The 18312-nt window shown below is 40.4% G+C and overlaps 2 protein-coding genes across 4 annotated transcripts in view; one reads left to right on the top strand and one right to left on the bottom strand.

The window, feature by feature from the left end:
• Positions 1-13542, top strand: part of tesk2 (testis associated actin remodelling kinase 2) — a 35340-nt gene extending 21798 nt beyond the window's left edge. For both annotated transcript variants that reach the window (XM_085139321.1, XM_085139320.1), the window contains 6 exons: positions 1664-1748; positions 2012-2095; positions 2989-3075; positions 5140-5278; positions 6883-7413; positions 9451-13542. In XM_085139321.1, coding sequence (XP_084995447.1) covers positions 1664-1748; positions 2012-2095; positions 2989-3075; positions 5140-5278; positions 6883-7413; positions 9451-9740 — 1216 coding nt within the window. In that variant the 3' untranslated portion in view covers positions 9741-13542. The remainder of the gene's footprint in view (positions 1-1663; positions 1749-2011; positions 2096-2988; positions 3076-5139; positions 5279-6882; positions 7414-9450) is intronic.
• LOC146497335 (uncharacterized) lies at positions 11024-17474 on the bottom strand. 2 transcript variants are annotated; one of them, XM_085139325.1, is made up of 5 exons: positions 17132-17474; positions 16737-16969; positions 16532-16653; positions 15825-15927; positions 11024-14894 (listed from the first exon to the last, which is right to left on the bottom strand). In XM_085139325.1, exons 1-5 carry the CDS (start codon positions 17239-17241, stop codon positions 13939-13941), a joined length of 1524 nt encoding a protein of 507 aa, XP_084995451.1. In that variant the 5' UTR covers positions 17242-17474; the 3' UTR covers positions 11024-13938. The 2 variants fall into 2 exon arrangements, with proteins under 2 accessions (XP_084995451.1, XP_084995452.1); XM_085139326.1 differs by having other exon boundaries at positions 16737-17272.
• Between the last annotated feature and the right edge of the window lie 838 nt (positions 17475-18312).

Below are 18312 nucleotides of genomic sequence, written 5' to 3'. Positions count from 1 at the left end.
TCTGGTTAAAAAAAGTTTATACAACTTCAAAGCTGTATTGGACCAGCTTTTTGCAGTAAAGTACTTGCTTGTAGTGGCTACTAACATCTCTAGGTGTGTCACATAGTTTGGTTTATGTAATTTAACTGACTGGGATGATGTGTTTGCAGGGTAGCCTTTTTAGCTTTGTCTTGATTTGTTTTAATTTATCTGCACCACACTTTCATTTGTGTCAGGAATAAATGATCATATTGCTACTCCATTCAAATCCTGCTCATTGTAATGAGTGCCAGAGAATATAACAGGTCATAAGATTAATATTCCAGCCTGTTTTTTGTTCATTACTGCTCTCCACATGATTCTTTTTGTACCTTTCTGTTGTTGCTGTTACAGCTAACTCACTTAGAGTCTTCCTCCTCTTCTTCCTCCTCCTCCTACCACTCACAGGGTTATTTACTGACACATAGGTCAGGCACTAACATTAACAGCCGCCTCTACATTTCACATTCTCTTCTTTAGTGTTTTGATAACAGTGGGATAGTATCAGTGCCGGGTTTTACTTTTTTAATCCTGCAGCAGAGTAAAGAAGGAGTGTCTCTGTTTTGTCTTTTCTAAACTATATTCAGGAGCGCTGTGCATAGAGACCAAATAATAACTTATGTAATGCTTTATGCATGTGCATATGTAAACATGTATGGGTGTTACTGTGCTGAAAGTAGCCACTCCCGTTATTATTTCTTATTAAGTGGGAGAGTGCAGTTTGTCAGGAAATTATGAATCTTGGCTTGCTTAATCCAGTTTAAAAATGTATGAAGCAAAGGTCATTTAAGTGAACGAATTAGAGAGTTAAGAGAAATGTTACTATATCATTTTAAATGTCATAAAAGGTGATTAAAAGGTCTGCCTGGTAGAGTCAATACCAAAAACCATTGGTAGTAAATTAAAATAGAATGTGGTTATTTGTAAATCTTATAGACTTCTTTTAATAGCAGTTTGGAAAGTGTCTGAGAACTGAGGAGACCTGCTGCTAGACCTTTGGGAGAGAAATATCGTCCCCTTTTTGTCCGATATGCGATTCTCGCTGCTCAAAAATACTGTGTGTTCTTGTTTTGTATTTTTCATTCCACGATGTACCAAATGTTTGCAATTGGTAAAAATCGGCCTGCCTGCAGTCCAGACTCTTCTATGACAAAGCCATGCTGCAGTAATGGATGCAGTATGTTTTTTAGCATTGTCTTGCTGAAATATGCGATCTCTGAAAAAGGAATGGTCTGGATGGGAGCATATGTTGCTCTACAAGCTGCATGTACCTTTCAGCATTAATGGTGAGGTTAGAGTTTGCATGTTTTCACTGATGTTCTATATCCATTTACTCCACTAATGCACTCAAACAGGCTTTTACTTTTTAGCACACGGGTAATATAAAGCCTCATGTTGTATTAAACATCCTTCCTTTACCCACTTTGTGACCATGGTCAGGTCAGGTCTCTTCCTCGTTCTACACTCACTCTTGCCTTCCTCAAGTTAAAAACAACTCGGTAAAAATATTTTAGATCAGTGAAGCAGGAAAGCAGAGTTCTAGATCAATCTTAAAGCTGCAAAGTTTCTTACATTTTCTGGCTTTTTTACTATGATGGCATGTTGCATATAATAAATTATTCTGTGTCTGTGATGGTGTGTTTAGCGCTGAAGGAGAGAAGCTTTCGGTGGTTGGGTCTCCTTTCTGGATGGCTCCGGAGGTGCTGAGAGATGAACCCTACAATGAGAAGGTAGATGTTTATCTTTACAGCCAGTGTTGCTATGGCCTCAGACTGGATTGAACATAAACTTTGATTAGACATTGTTAGAATAGTTTTGATTAAACCTAAACAAACCCCGATGGAAACTGAATCTTCGGAACTGTTAATAATAGCAGATGATTCGCAGTTACTCTGATCTGAATTGTTAGCAGGGGCAATTTTATATTTTTATAAGCAGTCTTTCTTTGCTCTTGTGGGTGTGTGTGTAAATATTAACGTCGATCTGTTTTCAGGCCGACGTGTTCTCCTATGGAATAATCCTGTGTGAAATCATCGCAAGGATTCAGGCCGACCCCGACTTCCTTCCCCGCACAGAGGTGACTGCTCATCTGCCTCGCATCACTTTTCCAATCACATGACCTTGTAGTACTAAGTCTACATGTTTGCACTGTACACAGACTAATCTCGTTGCTATACCGTGCCTCTCACCATGTGTACACAGTAAAATAGTTATTCACAGAACAAAATGAGTGTCAACCATTTTCCCACCCATTTTAGAAAAATATAAGTGAAATTCAAATATTTACTATTTATTCATCTTTTTTTTTTTTTTTTTTTTTTTTTTTTTACTATTTATTCATCTAATGAACTTTCTCATTGTGCTTATGTCCAGGCTCTCTTTGCACAAGGCCGATGTTTACCGTTTATGATGTGAAATATGTAAAAGGCTCAGAATATAGCTGTTCAAGTTAGTTAAAACCACCCTTTTCAGTCTTATTTATAACTGCAATAGCATCTTACACTGGCATTAAAATTATGAAATGCATGTTAATAAAATACAGAAACTTTAATCACCTGTACATTTGTTTTGCACACCGTTTAACATTAAAATCCCTTACCAAGCATCTACTGTATGCATGTTGGCATGAATTCATTAAGAATGATAACTGGTCAAAAGGGTAATCCTTTACATTTCAGTGTGAATTGTGCCCTTAAGCCGGGCTTACAAGTGAATCCAAGTTAATAATAAAGCAGCTGATTATTAGTTCTTGATGGTCTAAAGCAAAAGAAAACTTGGCAGCCAGCAGGATCATGTCAGAGGGATTAGTTTGACATGAAGCTGGCTTTGGCAGCTGAGTTACAGTATGTCAAACATCTGCTGAAGTGCTGTCAGTCTCCGTCTTTATCCCACTGTTAGAATATGAATTTCCTGTTTGTTCTTCGTGTATTTCAAACCTCTTTGTCCCTCTCGCTTCGCCCTCCTGATCAGAACTTCGGCCTGGACTATCACACGTTCCAGCACATGGTTGGAGACTGTCCGCCTGACTTCCTCCAGCTGGCCTTTAACTGCTGCAATGTGAGTCCATTATACAACCTCATTTTTTGTAATTTCAGAAATAATAAAACTTTAAAGCAGGATTCAAATAATCCAAGTAGTGTCTGTGAGGCTTCAGGCTGCTCTAAAGGCTCGGTTTCTAAAATTTTTCCTACTATTTAAATCAGTATGATGTCAAAAAAAGAGCAGATATCTGTCATATAGCCATTTGAGGCCCACCCACCTGCTCTTCAGTCCTTGTGTTTGCAACCAGCAGCCAATCGGAATAAAGTTGGCTTGATAATGGTAGAGAAGCTAACATAGCTTATTTCAGACCAAGTGAAATGAGCGACTTCATCAAAACCCATGAGATAAACTGTGATTCATTTAAAGTGGCTCTTTTAAAGTCCAATAAACAGCTTAGGTTTATTTTAAGCATAAAAACATGTTGTTGTTTACTGGGAGATGTACGTGGTCATTGCTTATCGATTTCCAATCCTCTGCTTTCCATCTTGTGCAACAAACATTTAGGGCTGCTTATCTCTGACCAGCATTTACAGGAAGTAAACAAAACATAACTGTTAAATATTTAAAATTCAACAGAAAAAAAATGAATGTGCTTGTTAGCACTAGTTCACTGATAATAAACACCCACTGTCTGCTTGTGAGAAAACAGCTTGCAGGCAGCAGTAGCTTTAAAGTAGCTCATAAAGTTGAGGCTTCAGTCTGTTTTTATAATGTGTTTACCACAAACTCTGCTATGTTGAGACAACATTTCCAAATTGGCTTTGTCCTGGAGTTTCGACTGTTTTATTTCTAATTAGTTAAGTAACGTTCATTCCCTTTTTCAGAAATAAAGGGGCAATCTGATTATGTGAATAATCGGATTTAGCTTCCTCTCCAGAAGGGGTTCTGTTCTCTAAAAGCAGACCCACTCACTTGGCACGTTCTGCTTTTCTTAAGTCATATACTGGTTTGTTGTAAAAGTATCTAAAATAAGCAGCAAGTAAATGAAACCATAAAATCAAATATATTTGCTTATAGACTTTAAATGAGATTTTGCTACTTTGTTTTACTCACATGATCACTGAACTGAAAACACGAGTTCTTTTTCACTAAAGTTAATTACAACCACAGATGATGAGAGCATTAAAGATCTTACAGCACCCTGCTGATTAAGACTAGATAGGCCTCTTCTATGCCTTCTCATCCTTATCTCTTGTCTTGCTTTTATCATCCTTATCCTTCTTCTGTCTCTTTCTGGCATTTCCTTGTGACTTCTTTTGCACTTCTTTGACAGTTAAATAACATCTTTTAGCAACACTTTCATTTTTTTTCACACTTTGTATTTCATCCCAGCTGCCCATTGCCAATTTCTTCTTCTTCCATCTGCCTCCCCTTGTTTCTCTTGCTTTTATTTTGCCTCTCAGCTTTATCATTTTCATTTTGATTTCATCAATTTCTATCCTCATAAATTCAGTCAGTCACTATTCTTGGAAAGGAGGGGCTTTCCTGCATAGGGGAATTTTCTCATAGGGATTTTTAGCTAGAGCCAAACGTTAATCAACGGCTATATGATTAAAATATTAAGCACGTTTGAGTTTACATTTCTGTCACACAGGGTGACTCATGGCCTTTAATGTAAGGATATGATTGTACTTGTATGTGCTGGCACCACCCAAAGGTAAATCTAATTCTTAGCCATAAAAGAAACATTTTATTACTCGATTTTATTGCTAAGGACAGTCGAAAATCGTAGTGACCTCAGATGTTCATTTTACTACTCGTCTTAGTATTATACCACAGTCTGCTGAGCAACTGAACATTTCCCAACTAGAGTGCCAATAATATTATAAAACCGTCCTTTCTTTGTGCCACTATAGCACCAACCTGTAAACTACAGTTTAAGGGTTTTGGTGTCATCGAGTAATGTAATGTGAACTATGACACTGTTACATAATCAACGCAGTTTTCATGTTAAGATAAATGCAATTCTGTGTGTGTGTTTCCCTTTACCTAGAAAATAATTTACAAAGTGCAACCTTTGATAATGTTTATTACTGTCACTATCAGCCTTCTCCATATCTCCTTTTTCTTCTCCTTTAGATGGATCCTAAACTCCGTCCATCCTTCTCAGACCTCGTCAGGCACCTCGAGGAGATTTTCGCACGCCTTAAAGTTGAAGATATGGAGCACGAGTGTGTCCCGCTCACTGGGGACAATGACAAGAAAACCATAGCCAAAGGTAACAGTCCCACCCTCACATAAAACTTCAGCTTCACAGTCCATAAAGGCCACGTCGTTTTATTTACACGAAGATGGTTGTAAATTCCTGCAAGGGGAGGTGAAAGGAGGGGAAACTGTAAGCACACAAGGCAACAGAAATTTCCCCCACCTCGCCCTTGCCACTTACAACAGAGAAGTCTTATCTTCTCAGCCTGTCAACTATTTCATCATTTATCCAATGTCCAATCCAACTCTTCTTTTTCCTCCTAACACCACAGTGCTTCTCATCTCAAAGCAAACGGTCACTTACAAAAGGTGCTGTTTACACTGCCCTCACCCTAAACATACAGCCAGGCTTGCTCAGGCCAGATTTTGCTCCTTCCAAACAGCCGTGTAATAGCCCTTATTTCACTGACGTCTGTATTCACTATTATCGCACTCAAGCGAGCTATTTAAAGTGCATCATGTTAACATTTATCTGAGTGTCCGTATCACTGACCCAGAGCTCTAACCGTGAATCACTTTGATTCCTGAAAATATAAACTTCATCCACGGTAGAAGAGGAAATTTGGTCAGAGATCAACATTCCTGCTTGAGACACTTAATCCATGCAGGCCCAGGTTTCACTTCTAATTTGGTCCCACGTAGAGCCGCCTGCATGTCTGACACATCGTGGAGTCATGAGGAGCCAGTAATGATTTTGTTTAGGCAAGCCCCAGAGCTCCCCCCTTCCCCACTACATGTTATGTCACAGCTGTGACATAAAACATTTATACAGCTGTCAAGATTATTGTTTTCTTTTTATCCGATGAAGGTGACAGAACATATAAAACGCAGTCTTATCCTGCTGGCATGAGGGTGATCCCTCATGTAGCTGTTACTGTGTGGAAAACAAGGCCTGACTGTGACACCTCTCATCAGCTGTTGGTTGTTACATCATAAACTTCCTTTTCGCCATTCCTCCTCCCCTCTATGTACCCATCATCCTCCTCCACCTCCTCCATCTCCCTCTCTCTGCTGATAACATCAATGTTTCCCGAGACCAGGGTCGCCCTGACAGTAGGAAATGTTTCTGTTGCATAACGAAAACGTAAAAGCCAAATATTTTTTCCAAAGTAGCCTTTTTTTAGTCCACATGAGTAAAAAGAGTTTCCTGGAATAAAGGAGACACCTGGGGTGCACTACAAGCTTTGAGAGGAGCTCGTTTGTTTAGATATATTTATGCTATGCTTGGAACCGTCTCAGTACTTAACATATTAAAATATTTATACAAGTAAACCCTTTGTTTTTGAACAATGTTTAACAACCACCGGCGAGACTGTTTCTTAATCCTCCTGCTTTTCCTGCCATGATTTCAGCGCTACGAGAATTAAACCCGACCACACCACCGAAAACGTCTGTTTAAATAATCTCATGCAGCGCCTTGGGAAACTGTTAACATATAGGCTTTGATGGAGTATTTGCATACGAGGCCTTTAGCCTATTCTGCCATCTAGTGGTTTTAAAATATTCCTGCTTCACCTTCAGTATGGCTGTGTCAAAAGAAAACTGAAATACACTTCTGTATATTCTGTAGACTTTATGTAAGATGATCACAGAAAGCTCTTGTTCTCTTCATTTAAGGGGAGAAGATCCAAGGCTTCAAGCGAGGGAATCCTCTTGGTTTCCAAAACGATAAAATCCCTCCTAAATCACCCCGCCCCAGACGAAACATCTGGCTCAGCCGCAGCCAATCGGACGTCTTCTCCTGCAAGCCAGGAAGAAAAGTCAATGTCCAGGACCCTTACTATAACCCCCCTACTGCCAAGAGAGCCTCCAAAGCCCGCAAGATCAACCCTTTTACAGCCCGAGAAGATCTGTGCGGTGGGAAGATTAAGTTTTACGATGTGCCCAGCAAGTCCGTCTTCTCCCTGGTGTTTGACCTCCACTCGCCACCTGGAAGTGTGTTCAGTAACCAACCGTGTGCTCTCGGGCCCGGAGGAGCCCAACAAGAGGTGTCTTATTACTGGCAGCAGCTGCCGGGAAGACAGTGTCACTCCTTACCGGTATCGCCCCAGCTTCCTCGCTCTGAGATCTTCCACCTCGCCGCTGCTGTTAGCACCAACAACGGTTCTGTTAACATTAACTCCAGTCAGCTGTCCACAACTCTTCCAGGTGAGCTCAGCGAATGTTTGTGGAAAGATAAAAGATGAGCTTCAAGTAGAAAACAATCAACTAAAATTAGATTTTAGTACTTTGTGGCTAATGGTCCCTCTTTGAAGTGGCATGTCAGGGACATTTGTGATTAACCAAGCAGTTTGCATGTAGCATGCAGCAAGCATTGTAAATAAATAACATTTTTAATTGCTGAGTGTGTAAGTAACTCTTTGCTTTGCAGTTTAAATTCTAAGCTAGAGGATTGTGAACTCATAGTATGCTTCTTTTCAGCTAAGAGTGCACCATACATGAGGCGAGTAAGGTGATAATAACCAGAAATAAGAAACTCGTGTTCAGTGCTGCTTTTGAGCAGGAGAAAAGATCATGGTTTTAAATAAGAGGATAACACGTTATCTTCTGTCAGTGATGACCACAGTAATGACCAAACCATGTGTGTCATATTATTACATTACCTGTTCACTTTTAGGTTACTGTAACAGACATGAGTCATCATCTGTGAAGTCTGTTTCATTCAGTCTGTTTTATATAAATGAAACAGTGTGGGCCATCTCATTCTGCAGGAGCAGGAACAGAACAGTGTGTAATTATTAAGGCGAGTTTCCTCGTTCATCAGTTTTTGCTCCTTTAGTGTAGGTTGGCAAGTTAATGCGATTATTTAAGATCTTTTGGGATGCATAAGAAAACTATTTGAGTTCCAGTGCAAAGAACACTGGAACAAGGACCATTACCATATCGATATGGTAATGGTAAAATGGTAAATGGCCTGTATTTGTATAGCGCTTTTCTAGTCCCTAAGGACCCCAAAGTGCTTTACACAACCAGTCATCACACACACATTCACACACACACATTCACACACTGGTGATGGCAAGCTACATTGCAGCCACAGCTGCCCTGGGGCGCACTGACAGAGGCGAGGCTGCCAGACACTGGCGCCACCGGGCCCTCTGACCACCACCAGTAGGCAACGGGTGAAGTGTCTTGCCCAAGGACACAACGACCGAGACTGTCCAAGCCGGCTCGAACCGGCAACCTTCCGATTACAAGGCGAACTCCCAACTCTTGAGCCACAATCGCCCACGATCCTAATGGTCCTAGATCACAGATGTCGAACTCCAGGCCTCGAGGGCCGGTGTCCTGCAGGTTTTAGATGTGTTCTTGATCCAACACAGGTGATTTAAATGGCTAAATTACCTCCTCAACATGTCTTGAAGTTCTCCAGAGGCTGGTAATGAACTGATCACTTGATTCAGGTGTGTTGACCCAGAGTGAGATCTAAAACCTGCAGGACACCGGCCCTCGAGGCCTGGAGTTCGACACCCCTGTCCTAGATGGTCCCACATAATTAGTATCTAAAGTTTGGAAACTTGCATGGTTTAAATGATAAGCATGAGGGTGATGAATAACAGGCAATATTTGTCTGTAGACGCCGTGTGTGACCTTTTTAAAGTCGTCCTTTATGATCTCAAAATAAGAATGGACTTTGAATGTCGGACAGGAAATTCCAGTGGCAATCAAATAGAGCAGCCATGTAACTGATAGTAGCTTTCCATGACTTGGTGTCACCGATTTACCCTATTTACACAAGTTTATGTTTAGCCATAGATCAACATGTGTATCCTACTCATAGTGTGAGAAATCTGTGTTCGTCTGATCAACAACACTGCATCCAAACTACTTCAGATTTGGTTTGATGAATTATCAGGAGCCCGAGTTAAGTGCACTGCTGAGTTTGATGCTGCTTGGATGAAGGATGTGACAGACACAGACACACACACACACACACACACACACACACACACACACACACACACACACACACACACACACACACACACACACACACACACACAGACTATTTTTTGTTGCTGTTCCTTTTACAAAACAGTAACTTTATGATTACCTATGTGTGATGCATTAATGGACATCTGTAAATTGTAGCTACAAAGAGTTAAACTCAACATAATTTACAAGTACAGCAGTCTTTTTGTTGTAACCTTTTATCCTTACTCTTTCGGCTTTTTTTTTTCACAGGTACTAACTCACGGTCTGATGCAGGCCAAATGGGAAATGACATCCGGCAAAAGGTGGCGCTGAGCAGCTGGGCGAAGAAATATGTTGTGGTTGAAATCCCACCCTACTGCGGGCAGAGAAGAGGGGAGGACGACGGGGAGGTAGAGGGAAGTAAGGAGGACTCGTTAGGGGAGAGCTGGTCTCCGATGATCCCCAGCAGTGAGAGAGACAGTGGAGAGGCCATGGACTGCTCGAGCAGCCCGGAGGACGAGCAGGAATGGGAACGGGGGACAAACACATGCCCAATGTAATGCACCAGCGCAAAGTGCGTCATCACACTGTGGTGGTGGAAAAGAAAGCGGGGAGGACTCTGACTCCGCAGAGGCAGCCGAAAACGGCTTTTAAAAGTAGACTGGACACATTTCAAATTTCTTTGGAGAATAAAAGATAAAAGGAAAAATCACTTGATTGTGATCTTTCAAGTGAATGTATCACCTGTTGACTCAATCAAGCACACTTGATTTGGATAAATAATTATTGTTCAAAGTTTCCACCCAGGTGTGAAAGTCAGCAATAGCACAAAAAGCTTTTTATCAACACAACGGACCCTCTGCATAGAGATTATTTTTCTGAAAAGGTTGTTTATATTTAATATTGATGAGATGTAGATTTTTTTTTCTTTTTCCTCTAGTCAGTGTTTTGTCTATGAGGAGAGGTATTGAAGAGCCATTGTGTTGTGTTTAGGTTTTGATACTTTTTGTGTTCATTGAGAAACAAATGCTTATACTGAATCAAAAAACCCCGCATCAGATTTACAAGACCGTACGCTGATATACAGATGAGAACGTGCCTAAAAGCACTCACGAGACAGATGTTTAATCTCTCCCCCAGGAGAAAAAGGGTGACAGAGTTAAGGGTTTGTCAGTGATTTCTCTGTGAAATTGGGAAAAGGGTGGTTCCTCACTGCTCATTCCTGCCAATTTAAAAAAACAACCTGGTGTCAGGCGACTGAAATCTTTCAGGAACATTTCTTGTTCTTTTGACATTTTTTAGCCTGCTAACTTAAAAGAACAGAAAAAAGAGGAGAGATAAACTAGTCGAACGAAAGCCAGCCAGTCTAAGCATTTTTTATTTCTACCCTCTGTAGGCAAACATAGATATTGTAATAAATGTCTTGTACATTTCTGGACTTAAAAGTTGCTGTCAGGCCAGATTTCCAAAACAGTCCCTCCAAAAAAGAAGCAAGCCAAAACACAGGTTATTTACTTGGATGTGTTCCAACTCAAGACAAGTTTAAAGCCACACGATGCAAATTTTAAAGAGCAATTTAAATAAAAAGCCAAATCTGCGATCATACCACCACAAAGACTGAAAATCCTTCCATGCTATGCACTGAATTATCCCTGGATTCAGAAGGATATCTGGATCTAGCTTCATATACATCTCAAAAATATATCACAACTCTGTCTCTCAGTTTTGATCATGTAAAGTTTTGATGCAAAGTTTCCAGTTTTTCGCCATCTCTCGCTCTAGATTTGTATGAACTCCAGAAATTAATCACTCCTGAGTTTGCCAAGTCTCACCACTGATTTAAAAAAAAAAAAAAGAAGGGAAAAAAGAAGATAAAAATAATAATATTAAATAATCCGTCCATAATATTTGAGTGCTTCTACTAGCAGACGAACCATCCAGTGTGTGACGGGTTTGAAGTAACAACCTGCTTCCCACTTTACTCTTATGATTAAGTATTACAGGATGAAGCTACTGAAGCATAATTAAATCCACTTTTAGGTTGATAATTGTTGCAAATGTTGGTAAACTATAGAAAGACGGGTCTTACAGACTTATAAAAAAACAGGATTACTGTAAGTCATAAAAACAGTGTTATCAAACAGTCCTTACAGATTTGTGCGTTGTCAGAAACTTTTCATGGTGGTATTGTTTTAACATTGCTGATACTGGAATCACTTTACTTAAAGGACTCAGTTGATGATTGGGTTTAAATATGTTTTCCAGTTTAACGTCATAACCTGGAGTTTCAAAGTCTTTCATGGGGACTTTCTGCTCTAGTGGAGGGAAAACATTTAGGCAACAGGAAGTGCTGCAAATAAATGCAGTTGTTATGTGGTAAAGCTGAATAATTACAGCGTACAGTACAGATTTTTTTTAAAGCTGCTAACATTTGGTTTGGTTTGTTTAATGAACTATGAGACCCTGTGACTTGTTGTACTTTACACTCCACTGAATGTCTGGTTTGAATCAGTCATCTTTAGTTTTTCCATCTCCACTTTAATGAGTATTAAAATCCTTGTAAATGTCTATCTGAACAGCTCAGTGTACAAACTAAATGCTCATAAAGATTCGATTCATAGTGTTGAACATCAACGCCGGTATTTTTTCCTTCATGTGGCTTTTGTTGCGTTCTGCTGATCTCAGTCTGATCCCTCTAATAAGAACTAAAATGCACACGTAGAGTGATATATACAGTCCTGTCCTATCACTACTCCTCTATGCAACTTTTAGCACAGTTTTACAGGATAAAAGATCTAATTTCATATTTATATTGAAAAAAAGTAATGTCTTACCTTTGTATATTTGTGTAAAATGTTTGTGGTACTTGCCTTGTCGAATACAGATTAAGATGTTTTTTGTTTTTCTGATTGAATAACGAGTTTGCCTGAGTTTTTCTTGTCTTACTTCAGGATGACTCCCGTCACCCTCAGAACTCACACTTCAGATTCCAGAGCCTATTTTAGCTTTCAGAAAAGGTCAACCAGTCAGTCTTTAATCAGTTTATAATCACCAATAACCCTAACAAGCATCACTGGGTTGGAGGAGGAAGCTAGAGTACCTGAAGCTACACGGGCAGCATGGGAACATTGAAACTCTAGATTCAAACCCAGGAACCTTCTTGTTGTGAGACATTTGTGCTGACCACTGCACCATCCTAAGCGAGATCTGTTTCTAAAATAAATGAAACTTTGGCTCCCCAATTTGATTTCCATGCCCGGAGACTGAAGACAAGCAATGCCAAAAGATCATTAGTTTAATTCTCATGAGTCATATATTTAAAGAAAGCAGTTCTGACACTTTCCAAAATCCTTCAAGTCTAATCTGGTTACATTTCTTTCAGTTTACTGAAATGTATTTATTGTAATGAGCAGTAACAGCCGTCCATCTGAAGGTTATCCAGTTCAGGGTCATAGGCCGAGAGACTTATCAGCTGTCACAGGGTGGGAGGCGGGGTACGGCCTGCAGAGGTCGCCTTTCTGTTTTATGACCAGTAACATTCAATAAAATTCAAATCAAACTTAATCCTCGATTGACTGTTTGTAAAAATGTGACCTAGAGGTTTAAACATACCACAGTTCCTACTTTAGTTTGCAGTTGTAAGAAGCTATTTAAAACATACCTAATTTATAATCAAATGATTTCCAGCTTATAAAAACACTGACATTGTGCTTGAAAATGTAAAAACAACAACATGGGAGGGGAGGGGGTGCAGGGATTACTGCTTTTGTTAGAACCAGACAATCTCTTCTTCTACCCTCTGACGGCCCATCAGTTTTTTTTGGTACTTCTTTGATTTACCTCCAGCACAAGTAACTTTGATGTTCAATGGAAACACCAGACACCGATCTAATCTCTGATAGGGCTGAGATGTGTTCAAAGATGTGTTCAAGGACCAAGTTCAAATGCAGAGCAACTTTATTTACTTTTCAAATATGCAGTTTAGGCTCCGCAGGGAAAAACTTATCAGGATTAAATTAGCATAAGTTACATGTAATAACAAAGGCAATGAATATGAAATTGGTAGTTTAGGAAAAACAACACGGTTGAAGATGAAGAGAGAAGAATGGGAGGTAGAAAGCCTCTTTAGCTTTTCATTAGCCTCTGATTAAGGCTGATGGATTAACACATAAAGCTACGTTTCATGAGTCTTTAAAGTGATTTCAAACCAGTAATTAAAAGGACTGAAGCTAGCATTAGTACTGCAGTCTGATCAAAGACTGTATATGGAAGATTGACATATCCTTCAGGTATGAATTTTAAGCCACTGGAGAAGTGCTTTAAACCTGCATTCTTTTTAAAAGCCAGTAGAGGGCGACTCTATATTTGTGACCTCAATAAACATTTCATAAACACTGAGTTTATGTCTCACTGAATAAATTTGTTCCTAGTTGGAGTAAAACAGATGTGTTATACGGGGCATGTTTGAGGAGTTGATGAGTTTATTTCCACCCTTTACTCACCACAGCTGGCTTAAAAAAAGAAAAATAAACATAAAAAGATAAAACACTTAACAACTTTCCACAATCCATCTTTTCCATGCAGCCTGTGTGGCGCCTGATGGAAACACATTAGCCGGGCCATAAACTTGACTGTAGTTTTATAATTCTGTACCACTCTGTCTAAAATTATGTGTATATGTAACATCACAAAAACAAAACCAATTATAAAAGCCATGAAAATGTTCTCCACACGGGCAGCGGTTGTATAAAATAAATGTTATAAGTGTGCTGTTTTCTGATGAGACTTGAGGCTGGAGCGCTGGGTGAAGCACTTCCCGCACAGCGAGCACTCGTAGGGCTTCTCCCCGCTGTGGACCACCGCGTGTCTGATGAGGTTGCACTGTTTGGTGAAGCTCCGGCCGCACTGCATGCAGCTGAACGGCTTCTCGCCCGTGTGACTCCTCAGGTGCTCTTTGAGCTGGCTGAACCTGGTGAAGCTTTTGTCGCAGTACGTGCAGCTGAACCGCTTCTCGCTGAGCCCGGACCTCCAGGGCGTCCTCATCCTCCTCACCAGGCTCAAACTGCTTCCAACTCTGTGTGTGGCGAAGGGGCCTGCGGGGTTCGGCCCAGTCCGACCCTCGTCTGGATTACTCGTTTGAGTACAGCTCTGTAACTGTTGAGGAATCAAGGTGGGATCTGTGGAGTTAATCTGAGATGCAGAGTTTTGTCCTTCCTCTGACTGTGGCCTCTTACATCCCAAACTTCTGCCTCGTCTTTTCAGTCGTGCGGAACTCAGCACAACAGAATTTAATTTCCCAACAGAGTGAACTCTGGGTGCCACATCCTCCAAATGCAACAGGGCTGAAGATGCAAATGCAGCAGGAATCTGCTCAAACTGCTGCCCGGTGTACGGGACACCTGGGTCCCCCGTGTCTCTGCACACGCTGGATGACCACAGCTGCCCCTCAGCTGTCTCTGTCACAAACGTGTGGGCTGAACCGAGTGGAGCTGCGTCCTCATCCGCCTCTTCCTCTTTCTCGTGTTTCACTACGAGTTCGATATCATTTTGGCCGCTGTTCAGCTGCTGTTCTGGGAAAATGCTGTAGCCGTCTACTTGGGAAACCAGATCTTCAGAGAGGGCCGGGTTTTCAGCCGAGTGGTAAAGCTCCGCAAAGCTGTCGCCCTGGGCAGGTTTTGTTGTGTCGAAATACGGCTGATGCTCGGCTCCAGAGACTAAAGAGAGCACATTACCAGAGAAATGCCTTTAATCATTTAGAGCAAAGGTGTCAAACATAAGGCCAAGTCTCCAGAGTCACCCCACTGGACAGCTTTGGAAAATGTAAATTTTTCATATATTTATTTTCATATATTTCTGTATTTTCATAAATTTGACAGCTTGCCCTACTATTAAAGCTCTTCCCTGTGGCTATCCACATTACACCAATGTAATTAAGTAATAATTAAACAATTAAATTAGAGAAAATCTCCTGTTTTCTTCACATTTTTTCCACAGTAAAACACATAAATGTGGACACAAACTTTCTGCTTTATAACTATAGGACAGTCTGAACAATGATAATTTTACACATTTATTTCTTACAACTCAATCCCAGAGTCAAGCTGATAGATTTATTTTATTAAGCACAGCAGAATTTCTTTATCATATGTTGAAAGTAAAGGTAAAATTGTGCTTCTTTTTCCTCATCTTGCGATATCTCAGGGATTAAATGGGCAGTTAAACCTCTTTGCACCAATAGAAAGGGAAGTTTCACTGGTCTGATCCACTTGGCCTCTGAGTTTGACATCCCTGATTTATAGTCGGCAAATAACAGTTTGGCTCATTTGAAATTAATTTATAGTTGTAATTCTTATCAGATCATATCCTGGGCTTTGAATTCAGTGCAACGCTGTTAAACTGCAAACCTAGACAATAATTTGTCTGTAAACTAAACCATGTGTGTCGCATCAGCTCTGGTGCACATTAGCACACATACATATTAATTTGTACTCAGGCTTCTCATCTTATGACCTGTATATAAACAGTGCATTTATTTACCTTTACAGCTTAACTAAGTAAAGTAAAGTATTCCTTGTGCCTGAATGAAAAGTTCCTCTTAAACATCACATTGTTTTATTTCTTCACTATTAAAGGTGTGGACTCACTCGGTCTGTCCTCTGCATCATTTTTCCACATATCCTCTTCTGCACACTCCTCTTTGATCCGTACGTGATCAGGCCCATTAGCAAGCTCCACGGCCTCAGCACACTGCAACAGCAGGCTCAGGGTTAGTGCTTAAATAAGATGACACATGCACTGTGTGGTCAAGCAAATGCATCAGTGCTTATATGCAAGTTGTGCTAGTAGAGCTCTAGCCCATCTACAATGAGGTTAAATAAGGTTAACATCACAAAGTTTTGTACTTATGAGTCAATATAAAATAATTATTACATATATTCTAATTTACTTTCCCGTGTTTATATCTTAAGGATATAGGTTTAAAAAAAAAAAAACTTCCTTAAAGCAACTGGTTCCTCGCTGAGCCTGGTTCTGCCAGAGGTTTCTTCCTGTTAAAACTGAGTTTTTCCTTCCCACTGTTGCCATTCATAGGGGGTCATATGATTGTTGGGTTTTTCTCTGATATATTATTGTAGGGTCTACCTTATAATATAAAGCGCCTTGAGGCAACGGTTGTTGTGATTTGGCTGTATAAATAAAACTGAATTGAATTGAATTGAACTGAACCCAGACGGGGAGCTGGTTCCACAAGGGGATTGGGCTCTTCTGGTTAAAGGGTCTGTCTCTCACTCTCACTTTTGGAACTTCTATGAATGGGATAATATGGTGCACTGGTATAATAGCCGTACCCTACCTGCTGGGGTTGATCTGGAGCCTGAGCTTCCACCGGTGTGTCCCAATGTGAGCTCTGAGTTTCTTTGTTGAGAACTACTTTGACCAGAGGAGAGAATCTCCCCGCTGATTGATTGTTAAACACTAAGAGAGAAGATCACACAAAACTGTCAGTTATAAACAACAAAGATGTGACTCCTCAGCATCTCTCAGGCAGGTGTCCCCACCTTTTCTCCTGGCCCTCATCCGGCTCTTCCTCAGCTCTGCCTCCATCACCTCACACTTGCTCTTCAGCAGGTCGATGTCCCGCCGGCTCTGGCTCACCTCCAGCCTGAGCACCGTGCAGCTCTGGTCCACACGCCGGTTTATCTCAGCTACAGCCGCCTTGGCCAGGACTTCCATGACGGACAGCAGCTGACTCTGGAAGTCGCAGCTCTCCATCTCGCACCGGTTTCGGCTCCTTGTTACAGCACAAATATACGTTTTAAGCCGCACACGTCTACGCGTGCTGTGTGTGAATCTGTGTGAAAGTATTAGAGCAGTGCATCCATCACCGAAGTACAGCGGCAGACGTATCAGCAGGTTCTTCCGCGTATGCTAGAGGGACGCTTGTTTTTAGTACCTCTGTGATCCAGACAGACGGTCACGACTGAATCCTCCTAGAAAATTCATGCAAAAAACAACAAGCCGATAAATGCGTCTGTGCGTGTTTAAAAATGTAGTTTCCACCATTACAGGAAGTACTTAAACGACACACCAAACTCACTTGCAGCCACAGGTGACGTTGTGCTATTACCGTAATTATTACATACAAGCGCACTGCGCGTGTAGCAGGTGTGATTGCGGGTGACTGACTGATTATTATTTATTTTAATAATAATAATTTATTATGATTATTTATTATTTATATGTAACTCCAATTACAATATGCTGTAACCTAGCTACTACCTTTATAAACAGCCAGATATGGACTTAACTGTACGTACAACTGACTTTTTTGCGAGATACAGATGTCTGACATATTACATGTGTAATATAACTTTTAAATTTTGGAGGGTTCGTTTGTAGGCATGGTTTAGGTTGTCATGTGCATTTAGTGCAAAGATTAAAGTGATTGGGCCGCAAAAGCCACAAGGAAAGAAGCTCCTCCTTTCTCTGTAGCTTCAGTGTGCGTAGCATGGCTGATATGGCCAAAGGAGCATTTTTCTGCTGTTTCAATACTTTTATTCTAAGAAGAGACTTAACCTTCCTGTAGCATTTATAAACACATCTGAAAAGAAAGAAAGAAAGAAAGAACGAAAGAAAGAAAGAAAGAAAGCCATAAGAAATGTAACAGCCAATTTAAGCAGTGAAAAAATTATGATAACAAAAAAAAAAGAGAAAGAAAAACATCATTAACATCGGGTTACAGTTACTAATATAAACCACTCTCTGTCCAGGTTTTATCCCTAAGTTTTAGTCCAAACTTCGAGACACTTCACCTTAGGTGAAACAGCTCACTGCAAATAAGCATTAAGTTTTTATGAGTCTAGGCTTCACCCTGTAATCAACTCTTATAGGATGGTGATGATTATACTGGTCTTTATATACTATCTTTTGGAAGAATGGTGATTGTCCAGTAGAGTTCATGAGACTTCAATCAGTCAATCAGTGGGCATGCGGTGGCCCAGCAACTAACACACTTTTCCTTGTTTTTCCTGTATGCTGTTTTTTGTCTATAGTCTAATCATCACATAAAATTATTCTGAAAAAAGTTATGCAATTAAGGTGAAAATAAATAAATAAATAAAAACTATCATGGCG

Source organism: Neolamprologus multifasciatus, chromosome 18, assembly GCF_963576455.1.
Source record: "Neolamprologus multifasciatus chromosome 18, fNeoMul1.2, whole genome shotgun sequence".
Taxonomy (NCBI): Eukaryota; Metazoa; Chordata; class Actinopteri; order Cichliformes; family Cichlidae; genus Neolamprologus; species Neolamprologus multifasciatus.
The sequence above is the reverse complement of the archived record's forward strand: the minus strand, read 5'-3'. Positions and strand labels throughout refer to the sequence as shown.